Source organism: Schistocerca nitens, chromosome 10 (assembly GCF_023898315.1).
Source record: "Schistocerca nitens isolate TAMUIC-IGC-003100 chromosome 10, iqSchNite1.1, whole genome shotgun sequence".
NCBI classification, from domain to species: Eukaryota; Metazoa; Arthropoda; class Insecta; order Orthoptera; family Acrididae; genus Schistocerca; species Schistocerca nitens.
Window position 1 is genome coordinate 46,355,367 of NC_064623.1, and position 12,174 is coordinate 46,367,540.

The window sequence follows — 12,174 nt, forward strand, 5'->3', positions numbered from 1 at the left end:
ACGAGGGTGTGCTGAAAAGCCTTCGAATTTTTTTGTGGAAACTCTTAAAGCTTTTTAAGTAAAACAGAAGTTATTAATATTCTGCATCTTTACTCTTCATGTCTGCACATTAGTTTCACAACAAAGCCACCCTGGTGATGAATACAGTTCTCTCACCAAGATACCAGCTTCTTGATACCGTCACTGTAGAACGTTTGACTTTGTTGATGGAGCCACAACGTCATCTTCGTTCGCAGCAATTCATCATTGTCAAAGATATGTCCTCTAAAGTGTTTTTTAAGTTTTGGAAACAGATAAAAATCGGATGGGCCAAGTCGGGACTGTATGGAGGATGGTCGATGAGTGACCCCAAGGCGTCGGACTGTTGCGGATTCCGCACTGCTCATGTGTAGTATGGCATTGTCATTCTGAAGGAGAAGTTGACCCATATGTGGACAACCTCTTCGAATTCGAAACTCGATTACAGCACGCTGTTTCTCATGCACCGACATCGTTTCATTACCCTTCATCTTGTTACACACTACCATTCGAAGACCTGCGACGACAGATGGTTGCAAATATATGTTAATATTAGTTATCTTTGTTTTATTTAAAAAGCTTTAAGAGTTTTCACATAAAAAATTCCGAGGAAATACTTTTCATCTCATACTCGTATTGGACCTGTGTGATTTCACTGAATTATTTCATTTCAAAATCACGCACTTGAAGGTAAAGTATTTTTTTCTTCTAACACTACGTTGGGTGTCCAACAAACCTACATTTTGTATTCGTTACAAGGAACGCTGTTTGCATAGCCATGGCCTCATTACACCCTCTACGTGATATGATACCATCCAGTGTTGTGCTAAAATAGAACTGAAGAGTAATTATAGCAAGATATTGACTTACCCAGCCGTCCAAGAACAGACTTATCAGTGACATTCTTCTGTAGCAGGTGGAGCCTCTGGAAAGATGGAGGGGTTTGAGTACAACGCGACGTCCGGTGACTCACCTCTGGTGCTGCCACCTGTGAGAGTGTCGGCGATGTCCGTCAACAGGACAGCTGGTGCCACCTGTGAGCCTGAGATGGTACCCTCTCTAAGGCAGTACTACACCGGTGAGTCGAGCAGCCCCTTTCTTTTTATAGCATCTGTCTGTTACTTACATTTCCCCAGTTGGGGAAGGCCCGTTGTTATCGGACATGTTGCCATTCTTCACACTTTGATTAAAACAATTAAAACATGTAAGAAGTGTACAGTGCTTTGAATAGAGAAAGATGACCTTCAGCTTCGTTGTGTGGTGTGTGTGGGTTTAAAATTTGTAGTGGCGGCATTTCGGTGGGCTCCTGGAAATGCTTTCTAGTTGAGGAATTTGGATGCAGGTGGGATTGGAGAGGAAGCAATATGAATAAGGTTCTGAAGTCACTGTTTGGAAGGGTAAAGGGACAAGATTTAGATGATCACCCAAAAAAATTACAAAATGAAAGGGTCTTGTGGCCTTGAGTTTGGGAAAGGGCGGATTTCGTGATTGATGTCATGGATAACATGGAGAGGATGGCAGTTTAAAATAGCCTTGGAAAGAACAGATCGTTTGTGAAATGATAGTGGGATGGGGTGATAGAAGTGTGGTACCAGACCATTGTTCCCAAGACTGAAAATAATGTATTTATCTATTTACTTACCATCACCCTCCTAATTGGTTGTTTAGAAGCAAAAGCGTTCCTGTAAATTAGAAAAAGAGTAGAAAACATTATTTATATAACAAAATAAAATGAAGCAACAGACTCTGAATACCTTACAGAAATCTCAGACTAATGTAATTCTAAATGGAAAGTGTCATCTTAACTGTTTATCAGCCTGCAGTATGTTGGTTACACCAAAGTAGTCTGATCTGGTTCTCCGTGACATATGCCACTGGTTCCTAGATGTGCTGCCTGCCATTATGCAGGGTTCAAAATTGCTGACCGACATACGTTATGCGTCTCCAGCTGATAGGGGTCACTGCATTGCAGATATGGAGGGACATGCGATCACCACACCACACTCCCAGCCATTCTGAGTTTTCATGTGCAGAGCTGCCACTTCTCACTCAAGTAGTTCCTCAATTAGTCTCACAGGGGTTGAGTGCACCGCACTCGCCAACAGCACTCGCTACACCCAGACAGTCATCCATCCAAGTGCTGCCCAAGCCCAACAGCGCTTGGCTTCAGTGATTTGACTGGAACAAGTACTATCACTATGTAAAAGACATTGGCATTTAACGGTGTTTCAAAATTCCTATTACAAGCTCCTAGTTGTAGAGGGGACTTAGTAGACAAAGTTTTGATGTGGAACCACTGTCCAGAAACAGACCGTTTGGATGTAAAATAAGCTTCAGGATCCAAACACTTTCAAATCTTCTGCTTCACGGTATGCACACATTGGGGACAACGAGCCCTGACCTCTCTGGTGCACGTAGCATGTGGAACATTATGAGTACTTGTCGTCGGGTTCTCATCTGCATGTCGAAGGACATCCGCTTGAAAGGCGAGAGTATGAGGCATCCGTGAAACACCATAGTCAACGAGTATGAGGCATCCGTGAAACACCATAGTCAACCATCATAGTTTCTCGCAGCCGTTATTGTAGTCAGGCGAAAATTGTATGTGATGTCACTGACTGTGGACTGATGATAGCGCCCTCTTCTCAGTTTGTGTGCATACTGTAAAGTGGGAGACTTGAAACTGATCCGGTCTTCAAACTTACTTTATATCCAAATGGTACATTTCCTTGGTTCCTTATCAAAACATTATTAAGAAGCCTGTAAAACCTATTGTGAAACACGAAGTATACCACATATACGGTCAAGTCGTGTTTGTGTGTCCATCGCATATGTTCGATGTCAATGTACAATAGTCACATGCAGACAACCCACCTGGATAGCCACGCGGTCTAACGCACTACTTCCCAGGCGGGAAAGCGTGCCGGTCCCCGGCACGAATCCACCCAGAGGATAAGTGTCGAGGTCCGGTGTGCCGGCCAGTCTGTGGATGATTTTTAAGGCGGTTTTCCATCTACCTCGGCGAATGAGGGCTGGTTGTGAACCACTGAGGGCTACGGTGGGACGAAGCCTCTCTGTCGTTTCTAGGCATCCAGTGTAATACACACACACACACACACACACACACACACACACACACACACACACACACACACACACACACACACACGCGCGCGCGCGCGCGCGCGCGCGCGCGCGCGCGCGCGCACACACGCACACGCGCACGCGCACGCGCACACACACACACACACATACACACAGAGTAGGTGGCAGCACTAGTAGTGGTGGTATATCAAGTATGTCATTCTTGTGAAAGATACCGCGGAGTCTTGCGATTCAGTGTTGCAGGATATCGACAGGCGTATTTTAGGTGTCTGAGGGGTGTGAAATTTATCGTCTGGTGGAGGATACAGGTGGGTGATGGTAAATCGAGGTCTGTGTAACATTTGCACAGCTGAGATTTAAGTCCCATGTTTATATAATTAGAAGTTTTTTCTTAATATCGGGCTTTTCAATGGTTGCTAGGTTAGCTTCTGGTCTACTGTTGCTCCAAGGTATTTTAGTTGCGTAAACAGAATGCTTGTCATGTGTGAGGTAGAGGTCTTGCGGACGGAAAGCCCCGGTTCATTTTCGCATAACCATTGCCTGTGCTCTCGCAAGCTACCTAGGAGGTAGCACTGTTTATACCGGTAAGTGAAATTATTGAGGTAGAATTGGAGAGATCAGTACGGATGGAGAGAATAGAAAGCGGTATAGTCACTGAACAGCACCCACTGTACCTGCTTCACATCAAATTACTGTAAAAAAATCTGAGAAAGTATACTTATGAAACCAGAGCAGCTGCAGATTTTGTTCCATTCTGATGTGGCTGTAATCGATATTTTACGCTATGCTGTGTTTCCTACACACAGCTGCATCCTAAAAGCAGGTGAACACCCTGGAATCCCTTACCGAGTCCGCTACCTGGTGGGAATTCCCACTTCGTCAACTGAGCAGCCTTTCAGAGGTAATCACACAGCAGAGAGCGACAGAAGTTTTTATGCGGCCCCAGTTCCAGACAAGTTGCTACGTTAAATGTCACGAGATTGCCCAAGATGTTGCAGGAATCAGTACAGCGTGTCCGAAATCTTTAGGATAAAAATTCTGCTGACGGTAGATAGTCTGAGACAAAGTGTTTTGTGATAACCAACCAATAGCGGGAAATGAACATGTCAGACTACCTGGGGTATTACACGATTAATGTGTGAGTCACAGCCGGGTTCTGTGGCCGACCGGTTCTAGGCGCTACAGTCTGGCACCGCGCGACCGCTACGGTCGCAGGTTCGAATCCTGCCTCGGGCACGGATGTGTGTGATGTCCTTAGGTTACTTAGGTTTAAGTAGTTCTAAGTTCTAGGAGACTGAGGACCTTAGAAGTTACTTTTTTAGTCACATGCTGCTAATGTCTATGTGTTTTATAGCAGAGAACTGTCTGCTGCGTCGAAGTTTGTGGTCCTACCATTAAGAGAACTCACAAACATCTGTACTGTGCCCATCGCAAAGAGTACCACTGTTTGTGCTCCATGACTATTTGATGAAGATGGAACATCACCCGTCACAGGAACTCAGTCATGCATGTAACGTATGTTGCAACAGAAGATAACCCTCTTAAAGCTGAATTAACGGAGAGAGAGAATTTTCGCCACAGTTGTAACCATACGTGCAAGAAATTCGTCATCGTGGATGGAATCAGGTTGCTCAAACAACACAGAAAGTTAGCCAAGGTTCTCAACAATGACTTGTCTACAATGTAGCCTCTGTAAGAGATGGGGTTGGACCTTGTGAAAGAAAATTCGCCAATAAGCGTCCAACAACTTCAACTTGAAATGCAAATTTCAGAGATTTCCACATGGGGAGTACCGATGAAGCATCAGTCACATCCCAATATTAACCAATGCATGCATGGAACGAGCCTAAAATACTCTGGACAGGGAGTTCACATCTGTCAGTGGATTATCAAATCAGTACTCTAGTTTTCAACGGTTACAATAGTGTTAACCGTATGCCACCCTCTTCTCTTACCAGCAGTAATAATTTTCTATCAGTTTGTAAGCTTTTTCTGTACAAGATCAACTTACAGTCTTCAATCCAGTTTCCGTGCAACATTGGTCAACATTAGAAAAATAATACTTCTAATTGTTCATGATAGGGTGTTTCAACATCAAGGTGCACCATGTCACTCTGATATTAATGTCCATGAGCACCTGAACAACAGATACCTTTATCGTTAGTCTGAAAGCGGAGGTCAGCTCGTGGTCTCGCAGTCGCGTTCTCGCTTCCCGACCCAGGGTCCCGGGTTCGATTCCCGGCAGGGTCACGGATTTTCACCTGCCTCGAGATGACTGGATTTTTGTGTTGTCCTCGTAATTTCATCATCATTCATGAAAGTGCCGAGACTGGACTGAGCAAAGTTTGGGAATTTGTACGGGTGCTGATAACTGCACAGTTGAGCGCCCCACAAACCAAACCATCATCATCATCACCACCGGCCGAACGGTTCTAGACCCTTCCGTCCGGAACCACGTTGCTGCTACAGTCGCAGGTTCGAATCCTGCCTCGGGAATGGATATGTGTGATGTCCTTAGGTTAGTTAGGTTTAAGTCTAGGAGACAGATGACCTCAGACGTTAAGTCCCATAGTGCTTAGAGCCATTCGAACCACCACCACCACCACCACCACCACCACCACCATCATCATCATCATCATCATCATCATCATCATCATCATCATCATCATCATCGTCGTCGTCGTCTCCTGTTTCTATGCTAGGTCTCCAGAGCCATGGAAAGAAAGAGATGACAGAACACTGAAAAGTTAAATTCGGAAATATATAGGGACACTTGGATGTATATAGCCCAACAGTGGCTGGCAAATGGTTGTGGTGGTAGTGGTGGTAGTGATGATGGTGATGACGACGGTGGCGGTGTTGCTGGTGGTTTTGGCAATGATGGAGCCGATTGTGAAGAATAACGTAAAAATAAAATTGTGAAAATCTAGAAGAGATCAGAAATCACTCCGTGAACTATACACATGATCCGTGTATAAATGCTATGGCAGAATTCTTGATACTACAATAAGAGGTTATCTTGCTCTGAGCAGTCATTTCTCAAGAAAGGAAAGCAGTAGCTATTAAATTAACAACTTCATGCAATACTCAGTTTGGCTCTGTAAAAGGTTCGAGAAAGAAGTTCAAACTGCGTATTAATAGTGAGAAGCAGCAAGCGGTTCAAGAGACAGCTGACTTCAGAGGAGCGAAGAATGAAAGCTTTGGTGAGTCACGAGCAGCGAAAAACTAGCGTAGCCGCCAATGAGAGCTGGTAAGCCATTGTCCTCTGGAGTTTCTTGCAGCTGGCGCTGACTTTTGCCAACCGCACCCTCTGTATAAAACTCTCAAGACAAAAAAAACGCCGCTATTAAGTCTCAGACTCGGTTTCTTCCCCACAATCAAGTGACACTGCGCACTACTGAGTAACCAAGCCCCTCTGTTTAATGACTAGGACTCTCTCTCTCTCTCTCTCTCTCTCTCTCTCTCTCTCTCTCTCTCTCTCTCTCTCCATCCCTCCCTCTCCCGTCCCCTTCTTTCTTTTATACACACACACACACACACACACACACACACACACACACACACACACACACACTAGCACTTACATTCCACGTCCTAAATTATCTGTTGAATGTACTCCAGTGTCTGTCTTACTCTACAGTTTTTACCTTCTACAGCTCCTTCTAGCACTACTGAGATTATTCCATGATGTCTTCGAAAATGTCACACCATTCTTTTACTTCTTCTTTTCGATTTTTTCCATACGTTCCTCTCCTCATCGATTCTTCTCATTTCTTACCTTACCAGTCTGCCTAATTTTATACCTGCTTCTGCACCACCACATCTCAGACGCTTCGATTTCCTTCTGTTCCGGTTTTCCCACAGTTCCTGTTTCATTACCATACAACGCTGGGCTCGAAACGTACATTCTCAGCTATTTCATCGAATTAACGCCTGTGTTTGATACTAGTAGGCTTCTCTTGGCCAGAAATATCCTTTTTGCTAGTGCTGGTATGCTTTTGATGTCCTCCTTGCTCCGTCCATCGTGAGTTATGTTGCTTGCTAGGTAGTAGAATTCCTTAACTTCATCTACTTCGTGATCACCAATTATGGCGTTAAGTTTATCACTGTTCTCATTTCTGCTACTTCTCATTACTTTCGTCTTTCTTCAATTTACTCTCAGTCCATATTCATTCCATTCAGCAGATCTTGTAATTCTTCATTTTCACTACAGATATCAATGTCATCAGCCAATCTTAACATTGATATCCTTTTACCTTGAATTTTAATTCTATTCTTGAACCTTTCCTTTATTTCCATCATTGCTTCTTCGATGTATAAATTGAACAGTAGGGGCGAAAGACTACGTCTTTTTTTTTTTTTTTTTTTTTTTTTTTTTTTTTAAATCCGATCACTTCGTTCCTGGTCTTCCATTCTCATTCCCCCTCTGGTTCTTGCACAGATTGTATATTACGCGTCGTTCCCAATAGTTTATATTATCTTTCTGAGAATTTCAGACATCTTGCATCATCCCACGTTGTCGAACGCTTTTTCCACTTAAGGAACCATACATGCATGACACGTTAAGGTAATTGTGAGAGAGTTCTGGAAATTATATGCCCTGGCTATCTTCAGGATTGTGTGGTCGATACTGTACCGGAAGCCTCCAGATTTACATGTTCTGCAAATCAGCTGGAATAGTCGTTTGGTTGTCATTTCCCCCATTCCGTACGAATCTTTTCTATTCCCTCTGCCTCGTGTGATGACAAGTCTTCCAAAGCTCTTATAAACTATGATTCTAATACTGGATCCGCTATATCTTCCATATCAACTTCCATTTCTCCTTCTTGCCTGTCATCTGACCGTTCTTCCCCCTTTTTGCACCTATCATCTCTCTCACTTGCACTTAATAGTGAAATTCCCATTGCACTCTTAATGTTGACGCCCTTATTTTAATTTCACCAAAGATTTCTGGACTTCCCTAATGTTGAACCTGTCCTTCGGACAACCATGTTGTTCTTTATGTATTCGTATTTTTCCTGCAGCTGTTTCGCCTCTGCCTTCCTGCACTTCCTATTTATTTCATTCCTTAATCAATTACATTGCTGTATTTCTGTTTTTTCATGACCATTTTTGTTCGTCCTCCTTCATTGAATTAAATGAAATATTTTTTCTGTTACGCAGGATTTTTTTGCAGTTTGCACTTATATTTGTTTGCCTGACTTCTGTGATTGCCCTTTTTAAACATGTACTTTCCTCTTCAACCGACTTGCCTGCTCTGTTATTTATTATCGCCGTATCTACAGCCTCAGAAAACTTCAAGTGAACCGCATCTTTTCTTAGTACTTGAGTATCCCACTTGTTTCCACGTTCATTCTTCATGAAGGTTCCCTTCAGCCTACTCTTCATCTTTTCTATTGTACATTGTGATCTGAGGCCATATATGCTCCCGGGTACGGCTTACAATCCAGTATCCGGCTTCGGAATCTCTTCATGACCATGGCGTAATCCGTGCCTCCAGGCCTTTTCCCAACATACCGCCTCTTCTTGTGATCACTGAACAGTGTGTTCGCTACTACTAGCTAAAACTGATTACACAACTCGTCTTTCTCCTCTCTCATTCGTACCACCAAGCCCATATTCCCCAGTAACCATTTCTCCCATTCCTTCCCCTATAACCACGTTCCAACTTCCATGATTATTACAATATCATTCCGCTTCACGTAATGAACTACCGGTTGAATATGCTCATATACTTTCTCTATCTCTTCATCTTCTGCTTGCGACGTCGGAATGTATAGCTGTACTGTCACCACCCTACTGTTCACTGTAACGTACTCTCTACTCTACCTTCCTATTCGTAACGAATCCTACCCCTCTGCTGTCAATATTAACCTATAACCAGAAATCCTTGTGTTCTTTCCATTTCATTTCACTTCACTGAACCCCACTAACAAGGGGAGGCCGCCAATTGTGAAATTCAGATTCGATTCATACTGCGCATAATAAAAGCTCATGGCCAGAGGTGTAATGTGGCAAAGCACCAAGATGCACTTCTCAGCCGTTGTCGAGAAAATCGACAGTTAAAAGAAACCGTTGCGGTGAAATACGCTCGACGTTTAGTAATTTTCTACAGCGTCGTGGCGCAGCGGTCAGCGCTCGGATTCGTAATCCGAAGGTCGCCGGATCGAAACTCGCGCCATGCAACTTTTTTTTTAGTATTTGTTTTTTGTAATTCAAATGTGTATACACACACACATATATATATATATATATATATATATATATATATATATATATATATAATTCTCGGCAATCAGTTGCAACAATTATGCATATAAGAAGTTGTTGAAAGTCGTTTCTCGTGGAAAAACTGGAGACTTCGAACATCATTATGTTTTCCGCAAACAAAGTTGTATTTCACAAATGTTATTAATTGTCTTCATAGTGTTAACCACGTATAGTTAACGGAAGACGTAGAAACGATATTCCGAAACGAATACGTATAGCGTACGTCAAACGTTCGAATTAGAACAGAGACCCCACGAACACAAATTTGCTGTGGCAGGTATGAAATATAAACTCCGTTACTCGCTCGTTACGCTTGAAGGACAGAAGTTGAATGGGCCGAAACGAGCAGCCGCATAACAGCGTAGTTGCCTGCTAACTCCGAAAGAAGGTAGATGCGGTCCCTAGCGCAACTTATAACATCGTCGAAAATCAGTGCGGACGGGAGAGCTTTGGTACACCCTGTTAAACAAACGGAAAAATGGAGGCGGTACAATTGTGAGCGATCCGCCTTCACCAACATGCATAAGCAATTCATTAATATATATATATATATATATATATATATATATATATATATATATATATATATAATTACGAAAAACTAATAATAAAAAAAATTGCATGGCGCGAGATTCGATCTGGCGACCTTCGGGTTACGAACCCGAGCGCTTACCGCTGCGCCACGACGCTGTAGAAAATTGCTAATCGTAGAGAGTATTTTATCGCAACAGCTTCTTTTAACAGTCGATTTTCTCGACAACGGCTGAGAAGTGCATCTTGGTGCTTTGCCACATTACACCTCTGGCCATGAGCTTTTATTATGCGCAGTATGAATCGAATCTGAATTTCACAATTGGCGGCCTCCCCTTGTAAGTCTAGATTGAGCCTTAGCCTTTCCCTTTCCAGGATTTCTAGCTTCCCTACCACGTTCCAACTTCTGATATTCCACGTCCCGACTTGTACAACGTTACCCTTACGTTGGTTATTCGATCTTTTTCTCATGGTCACCGCCCCATTAGCAGTTCCCTCATGGAGATCCGTATTGGGAACTAGTCGGAAATCTTTTGTGAATGGAGAGTCATGAAACTTGTTGTGTTACAGGACAGATGACCTGTGGTTTCCATTCCCTTCTGCCTCCTTATGCCTTTGATCGTTAGTGATTCTTCCATCTTTAGGGGCAGTTTCCAGCCCGAAGGACAAGATAGTGCGCTGAATATCCGCCAGCTTAGGACGTAAGTCTTCAGCCACCGTGACTATTGATTTTTATTCAAAATTTAAGTAGTGACTGGTTTCGAACCGGGACTAAGAATGTTTATGATTACCAGTCGAAGACTCTGCGCTATTTTATTCCTCCTGCTCTCCTTACTGCTTACTGACGTCAATATCGGCCTGGCTTCAGTGGTTTTAATGTTGTTCTCTGGAATCGTAAAATAAAAGGCTAAAATCCTCTCTCATGAAAATAAATCCAAACAAAAACTCTTGTTACTGAAGGACACAAAATGTTTCACAGAAAGTAAATCAAATATTTTATGGTACATTTATGTATTAGTTCTCCTGAGACAGTAAGGTTGTTCAGAAACAGGAACTTTCTTACCAAATTAGTTGGAATCATTACGCAGTTGGTGACAATTTTCTTAACGGAAAGCCAAATGAAAATTTCCGTAAGCTCCGAAGTAAATATTTTTGAATTAATTCTTTGTATTTTGGATACAAAGGGAACAATTGACAGGAATGGGGGAAAGAAATACAGTAGAAGAAGAATGGGTAGCTCTGAGGGATGAAGTAGTGAAGGCAGCAGAGGATCAAGTAGGTAAAAATACGAGGGCTAATAGAAATCCTTGGGTAACAGAAGAAATATTGAATTTAATTGATGAAAGGAGAAAATATAACAATGCAGTAAATGAAGCAGGTAAAGAGGAATACAAACGTCTCAAAAATGAGATCGACAGGAAGTGCAAAATGGCTAAGCAGGGATGGCTAGAGGACAAATGTAAGGATGTAGAGGCTTGTCCCACTAGGGGTAAGATAGATACTGCCTACAGGAAAATCGGAGAGACCTTTGGAGAGAAGAGAACCACTTGTATGAATATCAAGAGCTCAGATGGCAACCCAGTTCTAAGCAAGGAAGGGAAAGCAGAAAGATGGAAAGAGTATATAGAGGGTCTATACAAGGGCGATGTACTTGCGGACAATATTGTGGAAATGGAAGAGGATGTAGATGAAGATGAAATGGGAGATAAGATACTGCGTGAAGAGTTTGACAGAGCACTGAAACACCTGAGTCGAAACAGGGCCCCGGGAGTAGACAACATTCCATTAGAACTACTGATGGCCTTGGGAGAGCCAGTCATGACAAAACTCTACCATCTGGTGAGCAAGATGTATGAGACAGGCGAAATACCCACAGACTTCAAGAAGAATATAATAATTCCAATCCCAAAGAAAGCAGGTGTTGACAGATGTGAAAATTACCGAACTATCAGTTTAATAAGTCACAGCTGCAAAATACTAACGCGAATTCTTTACAGACGAATGGAAAAACTGGTAGAAGCTGACCTCGGGGAAGATCAGTTTGGATTCCGTAGAAATGTTGGAACACGTGAGGCAATACTAACCTTACAACTTATCTTAGAAGAAAGGTTAAGGAAAGGCAAATACGTTTCTAGCATTTGTAGACTTAGAGAAAGCTTTTGACAGCGTTAACTGGAATACTCTCTTTCAAATTCTGAAGGTGGCAGGGGTAAAATACAGGGAGCGAAAGGCTATTTACAATTTGTGCAG

At 42.7% G+C, this 12,174-nt stretch overlaps 1 protein-coding gene across 2 annotated transcripts in view; it reads left to right on the top strand.

Moving 5' to 3' along the window:
* The window catches only part of LOC126210209 (organic solute transporter alpha-like protein), a 340,980-nt gene that overhangs the window by 130,032 nt on the left and 198,774 nt on the right, over positions 1-12,174 (top strand). The window contains exon 2 of one of the 2 annotated variants that reach the window (XM_049939388.1): positions 932-1,096. In XM_049939388.1, the coding sequence (XP_049795345.1) occupies positions 952-1,096 (145 nt within the window). In that variant the 5' untranslated portion in view covers positions 932-951. The remainder of the gene's footprint in view (positions 1-931; positions 1,097-12,174) is intronic. The other variant, XM_049939389.1, reaches the window with a different exon arrangement.